This window comes from Balaenoptera acutorostrata, chromosome 10 (genome assembly GCF_949987535.1).
Source record: "Balaenoptera acutorostrata chromosome 10, mBalAcu1.1, whole genome shotgun sequence".
Lineage (NCBI taxonomy): Eukaryota > Metazoa > Chordata > Mammalia > Artiodactyla > Balaenopteridae > Balaenoptera > Balaenoptera acutorostrata.
The window spans coordinates 35,510,197-35,531,879 of NC_080073.1; the positions used below are offsets into that span (position 1 = coordinate 35,510,197).

Sequence of the window (21,683 nt, forward strand, 5' to 3'; positions counted from 1 at the left end):
AAATGCACATAGTGGGAATTTCAGAAATGTTGAAAGAGAATCAAGGTACGGTTGAATTCTTGTTTTATTAAGTTCCAGTGGGAGTGGTAGGAAGTTGTAGGGCAGCCCTTTTATAGGTGAGATTTAGATGGCATTTGAAGAGTTTGCATGCACTTTTACTGATTCACTGACAGCATCTTTTCCTGGAATCAGGACATCTCTGGGCTTCAGGACCATGAGTTTCAGATTCGACATCCAGATTCCCCTGCCCTTCTTTACCAGTTTCGATTAGGAGATGAAAAACTCCAGGTAACACATCGGTATATATTTCCATGGGTAGAAAGAAAGGCAGCCAGGTTCAATCAGACTGAGAGAATATGTACTTGCTGGAAACCTCATGAGGTGAGAATGTCAACTGGTTGTAAATTAGCTGCTAACCCAACATTTAAACCACTGGTAGAGTACAGATTAGAACAGATCTGAGCCATTATTTTAATTAGCCAGTATGTGATGAGTTGTTATTTAGAAAGTGGCATCATTCTTACTAGGAAATTATAAAGTAGATTACTAGGCACTTATCTTACATTTACTTTGAGATTTCTGGTGTTATATCACCCATTCAATTTGATGATAAGTGAGTTTTCTGGCCTATCATGCACTGAAGAAATGATGTTACTTCTGAAAGAGAATGCTTACTCGGTCTAACTTACAGGATCTGATCTGCCAGTTTTGTTTTTGGAAGAACAAAATTTATTTAATGAGTCAGTTTTTTCAGAAGGCAGTATCCTTGGTTGGTCATTCTTTTCCTTCCATGCACAGGCTCCGATGGCTTTGTTTTATCCAGCAACTTTTGGAATCGTTGGACAGAAAATGACAACTTTGCAGCACAGATCCCAGGGTGACCCTGAGGATCCTCATGATGAACATTACCTGCTGGCCACACAAAGCAAGCAAGAACAGGTCTGTGGTAATTCTGTGTGAGAGGAGACAGTTTTGTCCCTGTATGAGAAGTTTGCCCATAGTTAATGGATCATTGCAGTGGCTGCAATCTGACAGTATACTAAAGCTGATACTGTTTTTAAGACCATAGATGAAATGAAGTCTGTGTTTAAAATCCAGCTGACAGATTTATTTATTTAGCAAACATCAATTTTCAGAATACCAGTCTATAAGATACTTCCCTTTTGGCGTGTATTATTTATGTATAATATTTTATCTACTTTTGAATATTTATCCAGTAGTAGTTTCAGTAAAATCTTAACTTATTTTTAAATTATCATGCAAAAGCTGGGTGGCACAGGCAAAGAGCTGAATTGTTTTGTCCAAAGCTGATCCTAGTTATAGGATGTCTGATTCAGGGGCACAAATTAAAGCTCTTATCTGCTAATGAAACAGCAGCTCATGATGGAGAGAAGAGGGCAGTGAACCTTTTCTAGTCTTTGTTCCTGTCCCAAAGCTGAGCATGGGGTGCTTAGATAAGGTCTGAAAATGAGGACCCATAATAGCCACTGGCCTAAGAATTCCAGTGAACTACTACACTTAAAAACTCAGGGGGAAGAGGTTCATCTGCATCGACATTTCAATCTTAAAAATCCAATCAGTAATAGCAAAGTTCTGTGATCTGCGCTGCCTGCCTGTGATTGCTTTGGAACTGTCAGCACTTCCTCATCTTCTGCACACCACCCCTCACTCCCAGTTATCCAGGGGTGGGGACCAGATGCTTGGTCTTAGGACTATGGTGTGTTTCCTCTCTGCAGCATAGTGACAGACCTTCGTTTTATAGAGTGTAGAGTAGTGGGGTAGAGAGGGGGGGATCTAGCTGGAGAACATCATAGGTTCTATCATAGCCTTACCATCCATTTGATTCTCCTTTTGATTGATTTAAAGTCTGCAAAAGCTACTGCTGACCGAAAGTCTGCATCCAAACCCATTGGATTTGAGGGGGATCTTCGTGGCCAGTCCTCTGATCTTCCAGAAAGACTGCATTCCCAGGAGGTGGACTTGGGATCCTCCCAGGGAGACTGCTTGATGGCTGGCAATGATTCTGAGGAAGCTCTCACTGCACTGATGTCCAGGAAGACTGCCATCTCGCTGTTTGAAGGGAAAGCCCTGGGCCTGGATAAAGCCATCCTCCATAGCATAGACTGTTGTTGTAAGCACGTCTGGGAGCCGGGAGAGAGCAATTACAGGGTTCAGGCTAGGGTGTAGTTTTGCCCTGCAGTATGTTCATGCAAAAGCCATTGAGCACCTGCTTTGTGCCTACATTGTCAGGTGTTAGGATCTGGTTCCTGGCCTCGCTGAGCATGGAGCCTAGTGGAAGAGACCAAATCAAGTCAACTTACCACACAAAGATGAAATTACAACTGTGGCAGGTGCTACAAAATTGAACTAAAGGGTTCTGACTGACGGTTTCTGATTGAGGGATTTAATAAGGGGTTTTACTCAGGAGGAGCTGTGGAGGGGGGTAGGCAGGGAAGGCTTTCCTGAGGAAGAGCCGTTTGAGAGAGAGGGATCTAGGGGGAGAGTGAGGTGTTACCTTGGCATTCCAGGTAGACGAAGAAGCCTGTGTGAAGGCCAGTGTGGCTGGAAAGCAGGATGCAGGGTGAAGCTGTGGGAAGTGGTGGGTACACACCACGCTGGACTTGGTAGGCCCCCTAGAGATTCTGGTCCTAATCCTGCTACTAGCAGGGTCGGGGGTGGGACAGCAACATGCTCATGTTTGTGTTTTGCAAGGTTCCTCTGGCTGCATGGCAGCATTGTCTGGGATGGGTTGGGAGAGACCTTTGAGAAGGCTCCTGCAGTTATCCAAGCAAGAGATGATAGTGGCTTGGCCTGGGGTAGTGGTGGATATGGAGAAAAAGCGTGGAAGGGATTTCACTGTCTTTTCAGCGTCTGATGAAACCAAAAAGAAGATGTACAGCTCCATCCTGGTGGTGGGAGGTGGTTTGATGTTTCATAAAGCTCAAGAATTTCTGCAGCACAGAATTCTCAATAAGATGCCACCTTCATTCAGGCGAATTATTGAAAATGTGGATGTGATCACAAGGCCCAAGGTATGTTGTACACAGTGCAAGTTGTACTCTTTGCCAGTGAAACAGCATTATTTCTACTTGTAATGTATTGGACAGAGAAAATCTTGGGAGGCGTGGGTTTGTGTCTGGGGAGTTCTTAAGGGCTTGATCAAGTGGAAAAATTACTTGAGCAGGTCACAGATGTGGTGAAAGGAGCTCTGGACTAGGGACTGGATTACTGGCTTTTAGTCCCTGCTGTGCCCTCCAAACTAGCATGACTGATTTCCACCTTTGTCAGAGGACTGGATGGGGCGAGGAGAAGACTGACTGTTCTCACGCTGTCAGCCAGAACAACTCCATTTTTATCTCTTTCATATTAAGAATCTCCTGCTGGTCCCTAGACCAGGTGATCTTCAAGGATCTTTTTGGTTTGAACTGTCTTGGCAACCATAAACGCAGGAATTTAGAAACAGATTGTGTCTGTATTTTTTTATTCTCACTGACAATTCCTGGGAATATTTTTATTTAATTTTAATTCTGAGGGAGGGATTGTGGGATATATTTATTCCAGTCAAACTTCAAAATAAGTTATGTCCTTACATATGTTCCTGCCTATAGAGACAGTTTGTGGAATAATAGTAAATAGTGAATAGTAGCATTTTCAGTAATAAAAACTAAAAAATTTTCTTGTGAGTTGAAATAGAAGATGTCTGTGGTTCATGGATCCTTCATGGGTCTTTAATGCAGATTGAAAATCTGGTTTATTCCATATTGACTCAGCAGGGTTTTTTCTACCCCCAAATTCAAGTAAATGATTAAGTATATGTCTTGTCTGCTTACACTGAAATATCTTTGTTTATCACCTCTCTAGGACATGGATCCCCGGCTGATTGCATGGAAAGGAGGGGCAGTGTTGGCTTGTTTAGATACGACACAGGAGCTGTGGATTTATCAGAGAGAATGGCAGCGCTTTGGCGTCCGCATGCTACGAGAGCGAGCTGCTTTTGTGTGGTGAAATGGACAGAAAAGTCACTGTTGAAGACCAACACATAACCTTGTGGTATAAAAGACTCTTATAGAACATTTATATTCTAATTTATTGACCTAGGTGCTTAAGTTTTATGAATTTTAACTTTTATGTTGAGAACATGACATTGGTGTAAAAAATAAGCTGCTTTTGTAGTCAGGACATTTGAGAATAAATATGAACTTAGTCTTCAGTGGTAAACTCTCCTGCCCCTTCTTCAGGGTCTGTAACTCCCAATGATCTAAATTGTTGCAGTAGAGTGGTTCTCAGGTGGTGAAGCCCTTCATTTAGGTTGGCTTCTGAGAGTCACCAGGCAGTCTCACATAACCATGAGGGGTGGGTGTGTGACTGTGCACCTGAATTGTGAGAAATGTCTGGTCACTCATTTTCCCTCTTACCTAGTACAGCAAGCACGTATGTCATGACTTGTGTATGCTGCTAAAATTCCAAATAGGAAAGAAAGTTTTTTGTTTTTTTAGAATTTTCTCCTGTATTACAAAAAATATTGGGGCACATTCAGGTCTAGATTTCCAGAAGCAAAGATTTAAGGCTGGGCTGGCTGGTTTTGTTACTGACATAATCTAGGGTGGGCTTGGGGAAGGAAAACAATCATTGACCAAAACAGAACAGAAATGAAAAGGAAAACTCATTTGCTTCCTAAAGCCAGATAGAAGTGATTTAGGTTAATGATTTTCTAATGTGTCATACAGATGAACAAGGAGACTGCTGTAATTTCTAACTTAAGCATCAGGTCCCCAATTTTCCTTTACCTGAAAAATGAAGTGAAAGTTCTTGGAGTACTTTTTGTTCAGTATGATCAGTTGACCTTAATCTGTGAGCAGTCTGAACCAACGTTTAAATACAGACAGCTATTACCACCAGTGGTCCAGGCCTTGGTCCAGCCTTCTGAGCCCCTGCAGAGGAAGGGAAGGAGGTTTGGAGACTGGAGCTAGCCAGCACAGCCTATGGGCTCAGAGACCTGGGAGGATGGGGAGGATGCCTGATTCCTGCCACTCCCTGCCAGGGACCATCTCGCTTCTCTAGAACTGAGGGTGGGAGTGGGGCTAGGGGAAAGACAGAAGTAGATGCAGGTCAGTGGAATATAGAAGCAGTAAGGACGGTTGGGGGGACTTCCCTGGAAGTCCAGTGGTTAGGACTCGGCACTTTCACTGCTGTGGCCCCGGGTTCAATCCCTGGTCGGCGAACTAAGACCCCACAAGCTGCGCAGCATGGCCAAAAAAAAAAAAAGGATGGTTGGAAGTTTTAGGACTTGGAGAAATGCTGTTACTAGAGCATTTTAAATAAATAGGATTATTTTGCATATCTGCTCAGTAGGTTGGAAACAAAGAAGAGTCTGCCAGTATAACAAAATTTTAATTTGCTAGTATTATTTGGGATGTTTGCCTTAAATTTGAAAATTGTATGCTTTTATTTTTTCAGTTTTTTAACAAAATAGTTAAATTTATACAATACTGATTTTATGTTTCTGGGCTGTTTCAACACAGTTTAATACTGGCTACCTAGTTCTAAAAGCATAATGTATTTCTGTTTATAATAGTTTTTCACATAATAGCATATTGCTCTTATAACTGGTAGATGTTGATTCAGAGGAGGTTGGTTTCTGGTCCAAGTTTTGACATAAGCCATCTTCTATTACCAGCACTTACAAGCACCGTGAAAACTGATCATGACAAGTAAGTGAGCTTTACCACATTAATTGTATTGCCTCAGGCATTGCTAAGTACTTGCTTGTGAAGCTGGACACTCTATGCTTCCTTATTTTGGTCTTTATCTGTAAGACATGTATTAGAAGGAGTGGCATGGTCCTTTAAGGATAATCTACAAGAACATTTTAACAGTCATCCACCTGAAACTGACCCACATTCTAGAGCAGATGCAGTCTTGCACTGTGCGAAAGAGACAAGCTTTCCTAGAAAAATATGGGTGCTAATATAAACAACCTTTTGGTGACCTCTGCATTAAGAAAAAGATGCTTTGAGAAAAGTAAAAAGTTGGAGGACTTAAAACGCCACACATCTCTACATTCTGTAATTCTATGGTAGATTCTGTTTTTTATTTAAGTAAACCAGTGCAATAATTCATTTATAAAAAGATTAATTACTTCAAGAGGGCTAACTTCAACATAGGAATTATTTTTGTTTTGAACATGGAAAGTTATGTAATAACCATAAAACTGAATTCTGACAGTGACTTCTAATAGGTAACTTTGGGCAGAAGTAGACATCAGCTCTGCAAGTGATGTATTTTGTTGTTGATGTTAAAAGTCACCTGTACAAGAGTCAGATAGGACATGAATCTAGTTCTGAGAGGGAGGGTCCTATGCAAATACCAAGTATACAAGTGGTTCCACATAGAGTAGGTCATCTGGTCAGCAAAGACAGGTTCAGCTTGTTATTCCCTATTTTTGTTATCTTAGAAATAAGGACTTGTGTGTGTAATAGAAGGTTTTTCACCTAAGAAGTTATTGAGTGAATTAGTGAGGACTCTTAGGTTTGGCATTCATTAATTAAACTTAGAAAGTTATAGAGCTAAACAATTCTCCCTACTCTGCAGAGCATGGACTATTCAAGACTGGATATTCGGCTGGGAGATGCTTTATCATTGATTATCTGAATGGTTATAGTTTAATAAGTGTTCTTGATTTTTAGGTGTGAAATTGACTTAGCTTTATAGTTATAAATTCAGTTTCTGTTCTTTAATGCCATAGTAGTTAGTAAATTTGTAACAATTTTATTAGCATAAAAACTTTTAATTACTAGGCTAAGGTGTATGTATTCAGTTGTGAATCCTCCCTTACTTCCTTTTGCTAAAGCAGGTATACGTATGGTTGACCCTTGAACAACACAAGTTTGGGCAGATTCACTTATATGTAGATTTTTGCAATAAATACATACTACAGGTCTGCAGTTGGTTGAATCCACGGATGCAGAACCACAGATACAGATGGTGGACTGTAAAGTTATACATGAATTTTCGACTGCACAGGGGTCAGCACCCCTACCACCTGGGTTGTTCAAGGTTCATCTGTAATCCTCCCTACAAGTAGCCCGTATGGTAAACTTCAGAATCATCACAGATGCTTTCCTCCTGTAATTGGAGCAGTAGGAAGGCTTTAAGGTCTCCTGCTTTGTGGCTGGGCTACAGGGAGGAGCAGCTGTAGTGGCAGGCGTGCACCCTTCTCCCCATCGACACACGTTTGGCATGGAGAAGCTCTGTGCAGAAAGCTGTAGCATCCTTCATGAGGCGGTATGTGGGGCAGACACTGAGCGCAGTGTCGTTGTCTTTGGTATCCTCTGTGAAACAGACCACCATGTATTTGTGCAGATGAGTCTGGCTTCTTAGATCGCTGCAGAAGAGGTTAAAGGCGAGGGGGAACAGGTCTTGGGAGTTCTCACAGGGGCTGCCCCCCCTCTTGCCACAGGTACCATCACACATGGTGTTATCATTGGAAAGAAGGAAAATGACCTTATCCGTGGCTTTCTTCTGAGTGGTAAGCCACTGCACGGGACCCATCTCGGCTATTTTCTTTTTCTGCCATTTTTCAAGGATGACTTCACTTCTGCAGTGGTTTTGAAGAAATTCAGAGAAGTAACAAACTGTGTGATGGAAACATATTTCAGATGGGTAAACCACAAGAACCTTAATGGGGGGCAGTAGTGTGGTGGTAGAGAAGGAAGTCTTCTTGATCCTTTCTGTGGGGGAGAAAAGCATTTGTCATCTGTGGACAGCAAATAACAGGCTTTCACGCTAGTCTAAACCATCGCTGATGAATGATCCCTTGCTAGGGCACATCAGCTGAGCACCAGGGATGTTATTACTGCCAGAGAGGAAAATACCCCTGATGTTCCTTTTGTACACATCACCTGAAACACACCAATGCTTAAACCTTAAAGATGCTTAAAAGATGTATTTTCTAAGTCCCTATCACTGAATTAGTCCTGTTGATTAAGCCCGTAGCTTTTCAAATAAATTCATAGAAACTGTTCAGGTTTAAGATACTCTGTTTCAGGTGGGTGGTTGTAAATTTAGTAGTTTTAGTGCCATATGTGAACAAGGACAGCTGACCTCTCTGCCCTTCACATCACGTTTTGAGTTGGGTCAACTCAGTAGTTGTTCCATCTTCTACCTACAGGTGGTAGAGTTTCTTTACAGTTCCATAAGGTTAAGTGGTACCCCCATTTCAGCTGGAACTCAACTGGAATTCTGTCCTATACGTGCTAAAGAATGGAAACTAGGTATGAAACTACTGTAATGAATACAAGTCAAACAATATCCATTAATATAATAAGTATTCTTTTTTTTTTTTTTTAAATTTTTTTTAATTTATTGTTTATTTATTATGTTTATTTTTTTGGCTGTGTCGGGTCTTCGTTTCTGTGTGAGGGCTTTCTCCAGTTGCGGCGAGTGGGGGCCACTCTTCATCGCGGTGCGTGGGCCTCTCACTATCGCGGCCTCTCTTGTTGCGGAGCACAGGCTCCAGACGCTCAGGCTCAGTAGTTGTGGCTCACGGGCCCAGTTGCTCCGCGGCATGTGGGATCTTCCCAGACCAGGGCTCGAACCCGTGTCCCCTGCATTGGCAGGCAGATTCTCAACCACTGCGCCGCCAGGGAAGCCCATAATAAGTATTCTTAAGGTCAAAGTTCGACATGGCTTGCTTACCTAAGAACATGGGATTAATCTTGTTATGTATACAACGTCACAAACAACTCAAAGACTACATTTATATTTCCTTGTCTGTGTGTGGAGGGGAGGAGAAGCAGAGGTTTTCAGTGGGCCTCCCTCTAGCTGTGTATCTATATAAATACTCTGATTTCTTATTCAAGTCTTCAGTGTTTTAGAGGTGGCAGGATCCTTAGAGTATATGAATCCAAGTGAGTGTTGTTCTTATGCTTTGGAAGAATTATTTTTCAAAAGTAGGAACTAGCATAGAGTATCTATCACAGGTAAAATGTAATTTGTTATCAGCTATCTTTGGCCCATTACACTCGTTGTAGATGCCTCGATGGTAAAAAGAAAACAGGTGATAGCAGATCTGGAGTCCCAGTCCCTGCTTTACCTTAGCAGGTGTGGTCCAGTCATTATATTAGTCTTTAGGAGAGCTCTGAGGCATTAAATAAATGTCTGACTCTTGTGTAATGCCAAAATGTGATTGCCTTTGGAGGAATCGCCTTTAAAAAAAAAAAATCAGTGTTATTTCCTCATCTGCGTTTCTTTAAAGAACTGAATTATAACCCTTACCATGCCTCCAGGTCAGATAGATCCCAACCGCCAGCACCCACGTGGCCACCGGCAGAGCCGAGAGGAGGAGAGGCAGCCGTCCGCCCAACACACCGCTGCCTGGAGAAAACAAAGCTTACTCACCTTCAGCAGAACAGAACCAAATTTATCTCTTATTTGGAAACTAAAACTTTTACTCAGTGCTTTGTAGAAGTTTTGGTCCCTTTAAAGCCAAGGGTCAGTAGACCTCCAGGGGGTCTGCAGATCAGTGTGTTTTTCCATAGTGTCCAGGTGTTTCATTAGATTCTCAAAAGGGAGAGGGGGCCAGGAGGTTAGGAACAGTCCTCTAAAATCATTTTGGCCTCTTACTCCACATTTTCACTGTGGTAACCAGAGTTTACATTCGTTTTTTTGTTCTTTGCTGAATTAATGTTATTCTGGGTGCAATTACTTAATACATAATATGGATAGATGGCATTTTTAAAGGCTGTTTTGTCAGACTGACAGATGTGGGGGGTCATGCCACCTGGTTACGGGAATGTTGAGGACCAGTTAAGCTCCAGCGTGTGAAAGTGCTCAGGAATCCATAGGCACTGTGCCTACACAGCAGTCAGGATTGTTAGGAGGGTGGGTTTCTAAGACCAGCACCTTTTAACTTTTTTTTTTTTAATTAATTTATTTATTTATTTATTTTTGGCTGCGTTGGTCTTCATTGCTGCGCGCGGGCTTTCTCTAGTTGCAGCAAGAGGGGCTACTCTTCGTTGCAGTGCGCAGGCTTCTCATTGCGGTGGCTTCTCTTGTTGCGGAGCACGGGCTCTAGGCGCGCGGGCTTCAGTAGTTGTGGCACACGGGCTCAGTAGTAGTGGCTTGAAGGCTGTAGAGTGCAGGCTCGGTAGTTGTGGCGCATGGGCTTAGTTGCTCCGCGGCATGTGGGGTTTTCCCAGACCAGGGCTCGAACCCATGTCTCATGCACTGGCAGGTGGATTCTTAACGACTGAGCCACCAGGTAAGTCCCCTTTTAACTTTTGACCCCACCCCTGGGCTAGTTCTGGAAGCATTTTATTTGTCAACCTGCAGTGAGTGTACTAACATCGCTAAATCCAGAGAGACATTCTCCAGAACCAGCTGCTCTCAGGCACCAGTGACGTGTGTCTCTTGGTGCCACTATTCCTAATTTGTTATCCAGATGTCAGTGTGGCCACAATGAATTACAGTAACAGCCAGGCCTGGGCCACTGAAACGGATAAGAAAGTCAAAAAGCAGTGAAATGCCTGTTCCCTCATATACTCAGTCCCTTTACAGCCCTGACGTTTTTCAGCAGATCCTCGCGGCACTCTGAATATCAATTTTGCACCGTTGATTTTTTTTCCCTTGTGTATATCCTGCTTGGTCACAGATCTTGATCTCATAAATGAAGCCTCATTCTTACTCAGTTTGCAGCTCTCAGGCACAGCACCGCTGTCTTTCCCTGTACCCTGTTCAGCACCTGCAGGCAGGGACCCTCCCTCACGCTCCCCAACCCCCAGCCTGTTGCATATTGAATGGGGGTGGGGCTGGGGGCCTTCATGTCCTCAGCCTCTTTGATCCTCCCATAGAAAGGGCTGGACACTTACTGTGATCCCGAGGGAAGGGGACACCCATTTGTGGGCAAAGCCCCACAGTTCTCTGCGTCGGATGCAGTTGTTGCCACAGGTATGGAAATACGGAGTCAGCTAAGGAGAAATGAGGGGCTCAGCCTTATTTCTACTTTCACCAGAACTTCTCTTCCCTTTTTTTCTGGCTTCAACCCCTCTCTAGCATTGTAATAGGACATTTTTTTTCCTTGGTCATACTTCTGTCACAAAGCCCTAAAATCCAGACTAGTGACTCAAGACCAAACCTTCTAAGACTCCTGAGCTGTGAACCTAAACTTTGAACATATTGCTAAGATGTTAATTTCCTTATCTAAAAGTGTTAGGTCACATCCTAATACATATACAAATATGTCCTCCAAAAAACAGAGCAGTGGGACTCCTCTTGACCTAAGCCAGCGCTTTACGACATGTAAGTCCCTTGGGACTAGGAGAGTCTGGTTCCCTGGAAAAGGGGTGCAGTCCTAACGTGCTGATGGGTATCTGCTCCGCTGGGCGTGTCTGAGCTCTGCCTGTATGTCCCGGGAATGAAGAACAAAAAGGCCCTTATGTCTTGGGTGTAGCTGTGTCCCACCGGGACCCTCCATGGCCCCACAGCATACACTCACAGTGGAAAGAGCTGTGAGAGCACCTGCTAGCCCAACTTCCTGTTCTCCAGTGGAGTAAACTCAGTCCCCAAGGGGACAGAGTTGCCCTTCAAAGTTCATATGCTGATTGGGAACCCAAGCCTGCTGATTTCAAATCCTTTGTTACTTCATTTTGCAGTGAAAATGGAGGCTTGGGATAATAAAATGGCTTAGAATTCCTCTGTGTTTCTGTGACAGAAAATAGGAATAAAAGCACCTTGGAAAGTCAACAGCCACTCACAAGCAGAAGGGACCGTGATGATAAGGTCAGCTTCCTGACCTCACAGCTGTGAAGGTGGAGGCCCGGGGTTCCCCATCAACCTCACATAATGGCAAGACTGCTGGCAGAAGCGAGCTGGGGAGAGAATTCATCTGCTCCAACTAGAAAAACTCAAAGGCATCGAGTGGCAGTGCAGTGGGTCTTCAGTGCCCCTCCCCTCTCCTCCCCTCCCCAGAGCATCTCGTTCAGCTTTACCTGGACCACAGCACCTTAACGTTCCCCAGTCACTTGAACCACCACGGAAGTTCGAGTTAGTTCCTTCTGGTGCAGGTGAGTGAGACAAAAATCAAGAATTAGGAGCCAGGGACTTCCCTGGTGGCACAGTGGTTAAGAATTCGCCTACTAATGCAGGGGACATGGGTTTGAGCCCTGGTCCAGGAAGATCTCACATGCCGCGGAGCAACTAAGCCCATGTGCCACAACTACTGAGCCTGTGCTCTAGAACCCGCGAGCCACAACTACTGAGCCCACGTGCCACAACTACTGAAGCCCTCGTGCCTAGAGCCCCTGCTCTGCAACAAGAGAAGCCACCGCAATGAGAAGCCCGTGCACCACAACGAAGAGTAGCCCCGCTCGCCGCAACTAGAGAAAGCCCTCAGGCAGCAACGAAGACCCCAATGCAGCCAAAAATAAATACATTAAAAAAAAAAAAGCATTAGGAGCCATACGAATGATTAGATCAAAGACTGCCAATGAAGACACTGCTCTTCCCAAACTGACTTTGAACTCATTAGACTATGTGTGAGTCAGGATTCACTCCATACTTCTGAGACCTCTACCTTTGGTTGGTTTTAGAGTCACAGGGATGTTTCCAGGGATGCTCCCAGGGACTTGTTTTTCTTTGTCTGAATTAATCAAAATAGCCCAGCATATTTGTACAGCAGACAGTTCTGTCCATGTTCTCTCAAAAGAGAGCCTGTCCAGGGAATCTGCATTCTTCGACAAGAGAAGGAGAGCTGGAGGTTGAGGACGGGGGGTGGTGTTGAAATGAAGGGGAAAAAAGTACCTCCGACACATAAGAAGTCCCAATTACAGTGGAATTTGGATGAGAGCCATATATCTGTTTCCAAGGCGACTGGTTGTAAAGTTCACTTCTACCATGGTCTCATTCTCCTTACAAGCAGTGATGTTTGGATCCCACAGACTTCCTGTGAGTTGAGAGAGAATCACAAGGCTGGAGTTGCAAACTCAGCCCTCATTTAAGCCCCCATAAGGGCTTGACAAAAACAGATGTACGTTCTGAGGCACACGTCCAAGAGATACTCAGCTACACAGTGTGCCTTTTATTTATCATCTCAAAGTAACCTGCTGCCCAAGAAAGTTCAGTGACCCCACGTCACTGCTTTGCTGCAAACAGCTTCCCTGGGCGGAGGGTGGTAAGAGGCACGGGCCGGGTCCTACTACTCCCTTCTATTCGCAACATCCATTTTGAGTGAAGGGCTGGGGTCAGGATTTCCTCCTTTCCAGGATGGGGAGCAGGAGCCACAGGTTAGGAGACATGTCTAAGTTTATAGAGCGAGGGAATTCAGCTAGAACTAGAACACTCTGCGTTGCAGGAACTCCATCCATCAGACTACTCTGCCCCAGCTTTACTGGATGTCAAGAAATAAGGAAATATCTCATGCTTAGAAGATACCCGGACAGGTCTACTCTGTGAGAAAAAGCTGGTGGTTTCATTCATGTGGCTTGCAAATCAGCACTCAGTTAATTTCCAGGAACATGATATAGAATACCGTGTATTATTTTCCCCACCCAGGAGGCCATTTCAAGTCCCAGCTCAGAACTGTCTTTAGGAGTTGGGTTCTAGGACTGATTGGAGGCCCTCAGACCCCCTCACATCCCAGTGTCCTCCAACACTCCAGATCTCTCCTGGTGGGAGGCGAGAGAGGAGGCACAATGCTCCAAGTCTGCCTTCCAGCAAGGAGACGCGTGCACTCAGTCTGCTGGGGTTCATAGGGATGCCTGTGGCATGGGGGTGCCTAAGAGGCAGGGACTGATGCCTTCAAAACCACTAGCCTCATTAGCACCCTAAGACTGTATTACCCGGAAATGCACAGAAATCCTTGTAAAACCCTTGGAAGTTGGACAGTTGGGACTGATTATCCTGAATGGGCTTATTTAAAAATGCGAAGGGTGGGGGCAGGTTCTAACAGTCTGGCCTGTAAGATGTGGACCCCCGTGAGGTCACAGGTTGAGAGCCTGCTTCTGCTTTCACTACTAAAGTTGTACCAGCTAAAGTCACTACTTTAGCTAACGCTCCCACCTTGAATGTTTGCACATCCAAGCAGAAGGTGTGCAGGGTGCCCACAGTTCAGTGGTACTGGTGTCTGAGCAGGTGGAGGACTTACAGATTCCCATCCAGGCAGGAAGGGCCTTTGGTTTGGCGTAAAATGTTACTTTAACCAAGGGGGGCAGGGTGTTTTTTTTCTGTGACTTGCTCACCATATAAACCTACTAAGAGTCTGTCCATCCCTGGGTTCAGTGGGCACGGCGCTGGCCGGGATCAGCCTTCACAGTCTGAGCAATTGGGATACATAACAGCCCCACTCTAGGCCTCAGTTCCTTCATCTTAAAAAGCTTGAGCTGCGCTGACTCACGGTATGAATTTCTTCTAATAACAAAAGCAAATGCTGTATTTACTTACCTGCCTCGATGCATTTTATTTTGTATTTCATTTTGTGGTCCAGGCAGCCTGGAAATTTGAATGAAAGTTTTTACATTTTAGAAAAAGGTATCTCTGCTCCACCCCCTTGCCAACAAGTGTGCACACACATATGCTTACCACACCTGTAATGAATTGCCGGAACATTTCACATATGAGGTCAGATAGCAGATATAAATGAGATGCTAACATTATACTGTTAAACAGAAGGTTATCTATTCATGAAGTGATAACCAGAGTCTAATTTAAATACAGCCTTTATCAAAACTATCTGTGATCCCCAAGAGAAGACTTAGAAACCAACCATTATTCAAAAATGAGGTTTGGTAATATGTGTAGATACTGCCCCTTCCAGGAGGTGGAGCTTAATCCCACCCTATACCCCCCCACCCCAGGATGGGGTAGACTTAGTGATTTGTTTCCAAAAACTAAATTTGGGAAAGGGAAAAATAGTAGATTACACAGAGAAGCCTGGCAGACACCACTTAACCAGTGACAAAGGTGAGCACCACCTGTGACATCCTGTGCATGTCACCCACCCCTGATAGAGTGTCATGAGAAGAGTGCTTCACCTCTGCGGAATTCTCACCAAACACACCTATATCCCCAGTCTAATCATGAGACAAACACCAGACAAACCCAGATTGGGTTTGCAGGATGCATGGCCATCACTCCTCAAGACTGTCATGGTCGTGAAACACAGGGAAAGACTAAGAAACTGTCACAGATCAGATGAGACGAAGGAGACACGGGGGACTAAATGCCACTGGGACAGAAAGAGGACATTAATGGAAAAGCAGGTGAAATCCAATAAAGCCTGGAGTTTTGTTCATAGAAATGTACCAGTGTTGGACTCTTAGTTTTGACAAATAGACCACGGTAATGTAGGATGTTACCGATAAGGGAAACTGGGTGAGAAGAATATGGGAACTCTTCGTACTAGCTTTGCAACTTTTCTGTAAATCTAAAATTATTCCAAAATATAATTTAAAAAATGAGATTTAGCCTCATCAAGAAAGCTGGGCACTACTGTGTAGTAAATGATGTGATGCCAAGAATACACTGGACCACGACCAAGGAACAATGACAGATTGGAAATTGCCCCATTTGGCTTTGATGCTACACCTGGGACAGGGACAGGCATGGGATACAGAACAGGTGACCCAGCCGAGTGGGGGTGACGTGGGAGCTGCTGGGGCCGGGCACCATGCTGGACCCTCCTCACCCATGATCCCGTCTCATCCTCACCCCAGCCCTGTGTGTGTTACTGCAGGTGTGACACCAGAGAGCTGATCGTGTGTCATAGAACAAGGGAAAGAACCCAGCACTCAACTTAGTGCCACCTGCCTCTTCACCGCAGCTCAGGGGACAAACCTACTGGAGTCTGCACATCCTCAGAGACCAGCCGCACGCTGTCAGACTACACAACCTGCCAGGAAGCTGAGGCTATAACAAGCATTTTGCATCAACAACAAAGAATGGCTACAGTGCATCAGTCCAGAAGGACCAGAGTTTGACCGTCAGCTTCACTTCTGCATGTGTAACCAGGGCAAGTTACTTAAGTTCTCAGTTTCTTTATCTGTAAAACAGGACTGTCCCAACCTCGGGGTTGTTGACGGCTTAAGTGAGATGATGCGTGTCAAGTGCTCAATCAGTGCCTGACACACAGGAATGGGCTTTCCCCTCCATTTCACCTGACTTAATCCTCTCCTTGTGAGTGAGGTGCGGTTACCGTCATGTCCACATTACACACAAGGAAGCTGAGACTCAGCAAGGCCAAACGCCTTGTCTAGGGTACCCGGCCTCTCTGTACCAAACCACATACCAAAACAGGTGTCCCAACAAGACAGAGAATAAGAGAAGAGTGAGGAAGTGTACCTGGTGAGGTGAAGTTCACAGCCAGGGAGGGGCCGTCTTCATTCATATTTGCATTGGGGATGTTATGGGCCCTAATGAAATAGACTGTTCAGCTCTACAGGAAAGCCAATGTAGGAAAACGTCCACTGCAAGGCAAAGCGGGAAGCCCTGAATTTCCAAGTTCTTCTCAGTTATAATTTCATTCCTTAACCTACTGCTGAAACTCATGTCTCTAGTCAATGCCTGCTAAGGAAATGGACCCTACATGGCTTGCCAGTGTAATTCACAGAATCAGAGAAGGGTAAAATTCTAGAGCCAGGATGTAATTTAAGTTCAGGTTCCCTCACTTTGCTAATGGGGAAACTGAGGCCCAGGGATGCTGACTTGCCCAAGGCACACAGCAGAGAAATGGCCCCAAATGGGATCTGAACCCAGGCATCCTGCTTCAGGCTCCAGGTTGTAGCTCTCAGCAGCCTGTATGTGAGCACAACATCCACACCCCCAACAAAGGACCTGGATTAGTGACAATTAGCCAAGTGTCTCCAAGTGCTTACTTTGCCACCAGAGGGTCTGGTCTGAGTCTGGAAGGCGTCAGTGTAATTGCACCTGACGCAGCTGAAGGACTGGAAGTGGCTTTTGCCCGTCACGCAGATCTTGGTGGCTTTCAACAAGCGGATGCTGGCTGCCGAGGTGGGCAAGAGGGCAGTTGTGTATTTAGTGCTAAATCTGTGGATGACTTGATGCTAGACAGCCTCCCTGCCTCATCGCCCTTCGCATTCACTGTAGCCCTCAAAGGTAGGCACGATGATTGTCTCCAGTTTACAGATGGGGTAAGTGAGGCTTAGGGAATTTCAGGGAGCTTTGCTGTGGCTTACAAAGTTCATCAGCGGAAGAATATGGATTCAAATTCCAAAGCCTTTCCTCCTCATAGATGAGCCTGAATTTCACAGATGCCTGCAAAGAGGAGTCTAACTGCACTATTTTGGGTCTCTTTTAAGAGGAACAGGCCTGCTGTATAGAACACCACAAAGGCCTTTCACAGTGTCCTCAGCAGCCATGCCTGTTCCGTCTGCACCTTTACGCATGCTGATCCTTCTCCCTGGGATGCCCTTTCCTCCTATTCTCTGCCTCTCCAAGTCTTACTCCTTCAAGGCCCAACTCATGCACCACCGCCTATAACAACAGCTAACATACATGAGCCTGCTCTGTGCCAGGGATGAAGCCAAATGCCTTATCGCAACATCTAATTTAATGTGGTCTCACCAGGGCCCTCTCCTGCTCCTCTCTCCCCAACCCCCTTCGGAGTACAGGTCCCTCCAGGATTCCCCTGACGGAGTCTGTGCCTGTGTCTGCCTCCCCTTGGCCCTCTGGGAACCCGACTGGCACTCCCAGATTATTGACCGGATGGAATTTAGCTGAATTTAGTGGGTGGAACCTACACACGTGGCCTTTAGGTCCCCAGGATTGGTTCATCCAAAGAACTCACAAGGTGCCTCAGAGAAATGAGGACTTCAGGACTTCCACAATGCCCTTTGGGAGGTGGAAAAGTTATCTACCCGAGAGAATGTTTTCCTAAACCTCGGGGATCATCTCTGGCCTTACCCAATTTTCTTCCATGAAGGACAGCATAACATACAGAAAAGCACACCAGCATGCCATTTGATGAGTTTTCACACTCATGCAGCCAGTACTTAAGGAACACCCCAGGAGTGCCCCTCAGGCCTCCTTTCAGTCATTCCCCACCTGAGAGTAGCCACTGTCCTGACTTCTAACTGCTTAGAGTAGTTTTGCCTGTTTTGCACTTTTTGTTAATGGAATCATCTGGTGGGTAGGACTGCAGGCCTGCGTGCAGATGTGAAGGTATGAACTCCTGAATCTGGCTTCTTTTGTTTGTGAGATTCATCCACACTGTGTGTAGTTACAGATCATTCATGCTCATTGCTATACTGGATTCCGTTTTGTGATTCTAATTCTACTGTCAGGCATTTGAGGCATTTTTTGGCTGTTATGCATACTGCTACTATGAACATTCTAGTCTGTGGCTTTGGTGCGTGCATGTACGTATTCTGTTGGATGTGTGCCTGGGAGGGGAAGTAATGGGTTGTAGAGTCTGCCCTTTTCTGCTTTAGCAGACACGTCAGGCCTTATCTTTGATGCAAACTTACCATCTGCCCAGAGTATCCAGCTTATGTTCATCAAAATTGAATAGTCCTCCAGCACAACACTGCTTTTAATAGGCTCCACTCGGAGATCCCTCAAGTCTCCTGGGGTCAGGGTGTGTCAGACCATCCATTCTGGAGATGGTCCTGGGAGAAGGCGAGACTGCCCATGACACCCCCCCCCCTCCCCAGCCCAAACCAATGCCACCTGCTCTACGTGACCCACCCTGACCACCCCTCACTCACAATTCATCTCTTCTTCCAGCTAAGGCAGGCCAGACATTTCTCAGTGCTGGTTGATGTGCAGCCGAGGTGATGCTCAACCTCCGGGCCCCAACCAACAGAGCACGTGTCACCACTCTGGGTCCCTTCATACGTATGTGTGTATCTAATATATTTGACATGTTTACTAGGATCAGTCCTGCCTTCCCCACACCTCATCCTGGACTCCGGCCAGCTGGCCCCCATGACTCTCCCGTCCTACCTCCCAGTCTCTGCTGGTACCATCTCCCCTCCAGCTCACCCTGTCCATCCACATTTCTTGGGCAGAAGCCCACCCAGTCTTCAAATGCTACAATCTCCCACACTCCTTCTCTAAAACATTTGCATCCTGTTCCCAGCTGTAAGTGACGTCCCTCCCGTGGCACTTGATCTCCCTCCAAGGAGTGGCAGGCTTCCCTTTTTACCTTGCATGGCGATTCCCACCCTTCCTGTGCCTCTAACTTGCCAGGAGTCCAGCCCCAAAACCTGAAACCCTGGGAGCTCTGCCTCGAGCAGATAGAGGCTTCACCCGCATCAGCTAATGAAGCAATGGTTCACCCTGTGCCTGGTCTCTCATGACCTACTGCCAGGATTCGGGTCCCCTAAAGGTCCAACTGTGCTCTTGATGTAAAGCCCTGTTTCTAGTGCACCTACCGGGTTCAGAGCCACACTGAATCGTCTGCAAGAGAGAAAGAAACCGAGTGCCATGTTGAATACCGTCAAACCACAAGCTTTCATTTGCCAATTAGGCAAAACACCATCTTCTTCCTTAAATGCATATACAAGGGATGAATGCTGAGCTGGTTCCACTTCACAGTTTGAGGGAGACTACGTGGCCCCATGGTAGGCTATGATGGGCCATAGATTAACCACTAGTACACTTGACCCTCAAGCCTGGCCATCACCTCCCTTAAAGACCAGAGGTGGGTTTACCCCTCTCTGCACCTCAGCCGTCTCTGCTACAAGCAGGGGATAACTCTGGACCACCATGAAGGTCCCTTCACACGCTAATGTTTACCTGCAGGCTTTCAGGACAGTCTAGAATATTTATTGAGTTCTCCCAGGTTAAGGACTGGCTGTGCCAAGAAGATAAGCAGAAGAGTGCAGTCCATGGTGCCTTTCCCAGGTGCTTTAAAAAATTCTGCTTCTAATATAAAAGGACTCACCTGAGATATTTACAAAATCATAACGCAACTGTGATTTCATCATGTTATCTTTTAAAAAGAACTTTTAGGGCTTCCCTGGTGGCACAGTGGTTAAGAATCTGCCTGCCAATGCAGGGGACACAGGTTCGAGCCCTGGTCCAGGAAGATCCCACATGCTGTGGAACAACTAAGCCCGCGTGCCACAACTACTGAGCCTGTGCTCTAGAGCCCGTGAGCCACAACTACTGAGCCCACGTGCCACAACTACTGAAGCCTATGCTCCGCAACGAAGAGTAGCCCCCGGTCGCTGCAACCAGAGAAAAGCCCACGCTAGCAACGAAGACCCAGTGCAGCCAAAAATAAAATCAATAAAATATATAAAATTTATTTTAAAAAAATAAAAACTTTTAAAAAAATAAATAATATCATCAGTGTCTAAGAAAGGCCAGTATTAAATCCTTTGGAGTTAACTGCTCATGTCTTTTTATAGGAAAAAATAATTAGTACTTTGGTTTTGTAATAAAATACTGGATCTAAAAGGCAGCCGCAAGTTCCAGTGACATGACACAGCGTGGTTAAGTCCACCAGCTCTGGAGTCTGATCCCTCACGGCCTCAACGTTTCTAAACACCTTGTATGACAGAAGGCAAGACTTTTGATAGTTTGAGTAATCTGAGTTGGGTGAAATTGTCAGTTGCTCATCTTTGTCTTTTTAAAGCTGAACTCCAACGGATATCATCAGGCAGCTTTTTAAACAAATGAGCCACGATACTGGGAGCTACGTTCTTGTCAAAGGGCTGGTGAGACAAATTTTAGGAAGAAGCAAAGCAACAGCTCTAAACTTTACAGAGTTCAAGCTGTTGGCCTAACAGCAGCTACTGAAAAAGGCAATGAATTCTTCCTCTAGTGGAAAAGGCCAGGGACTGAGGGGATGGGCTCTGAACTGAGACAGAGGACAAGGAGAGTAGCTGAAGACGTAAGGGCAGGGAATGGGGTTTGTCTTTCCATCACCAAGTAACACCATGCTTTTATGCTATGTGCTATGCTAAAAGGGCAGCAATATAGCTTCAAATGCTATTTCGCAGATGAGCTTTTCTTTAATGACCCAGAAGATTTCCTCAGTCCTTCAAGGCACAGGGGACGAAAAGAAACCTGCAATAGAGTTCAGGAGCTTAGCTCTGAGGACAAGGGGCCCAGTACAGCAAAATTAACAGGGCAAAAAAGGCGAGTGGAATGGAGAAGCAGCCCTTGTGCCCCCAAATAGGGCAGACCTCAAGACCCCAGGCAATAACAATAGTGAACACCTAATATGTGCCAGGCTCTTTGCTGCTGCCTTGCAGGCCCTATAGCTGTCCTTCACTAGATCCTGGTAAGTTAGGTATGACCCTTCCTTACACAGATGAGGACAAGAGGCTCCGTGAGTATAAATGGCTGAATCAAGAGCACATGGTGGCATGTGAACCCAGGTTTGTCTGATTCCCTTGCTCCTGACTCAAGCAGCCCGACGCCCGGTGCCCCAGAGCATGCACAGCGTCCCCTTCAGACGGCCCTCCGCGAACGCCTTGGAGAAGCATGAGCTGACGGGTGGGACGAATTTGGGCCCGGGCTCGAGGGACGGGAAAGCGGGAGAGGGGCGCGGACGTGGACTTACCGGCTCCGGAGGCATGGCACCGCAGCACAGCGCGGCCAGGCTCAGCAGTACTAGCGACATCGCGGGGCCACCGCCCGCCACCGCTCGTGGTCCCGGCCAGCCTTCGGCCGCGCTGGTATCCCGGCGCCCGGGGCCACACCTCCGGGCTCCGCCTCCC

General features: G+C 45.8%; 2 protein-coding genes across 6 annotated transcripts in view; one reads left to right on the forward strand and one right to left on the reverse strand.

The window, feature by feature from the left end:
• The window catches only part of ACTR8 (actin related protein 8), a 29,543-nt gene extending 9,319 nt beyond the window's left edge, over window positions 1–20,224 (forward strand). Inside the window, exons 9-17 of one of the 5 annotated variants that reach the window (XR_450384.3) lie at window positions 193–288; window positions 799–939; window positions 1,867–2,131; window positions 2,869–3,032; window positions 3,862–4,050; window positions 5,678–5,711; window positions 7,460–7,528; window positions 8,171–8,273; window positions 9,288–9,459. Coding sequence is in view for 4 of the 5 variants with exons in the window: in XM_007174789.3 (XP_007174851.1) it covers window positions 193–288; window positions 799–939; window positions 1,867–2,131; window positions 2,869–3,032; window positions 3,862–4,005 (810 nt within the window). In the remaining variant the exon portion in view is untranslated. Of the gene's footprint in view, window positions 1–192; window positions 289–798; window positions 940–1,866; window positions 2,132–2,250; window positions 3,033–3,861; window positions 4,211–5,677; window positions 5,712–7,459; window positions 7,529–8,170; window positions 8,274–9,287; window positions 9,460–15,727 lie in introns of those variants that run through there. The other 4 variants (XM_007174789.3, XM_007174787.2, XM_057555480.1 and 1 more) reach the window with 4 other exon arrangements.
• Window positions 7,177–21,620, reverse strand: IL17RB (interleukin 17 receptor B). The gene is given in 14 exon segments (XM_007174791.2): window positions 7,177–7,730; window positions 9,277–9,375; window positions 10,869–10,919; window positions 10,922–10,967; window positions 11,988–12,061; window positions 12,798–12,833; window positions 12,836–12,940; window positions 14,437–14,484; window positions 16,333–16,418; window positions 16,420–16,457; window positions 16,866–16,993; window positions 18,477–18,617; window positions 19,386–19,410; window positions 21,527–21,620. Coding segments are annotated over 14 exon segments (1,491 nt in total). The 5' UTR covers window positions 21,587–21,620.
• Window positions 21,621–21,683: the final 63 nt, after the last annotated feature.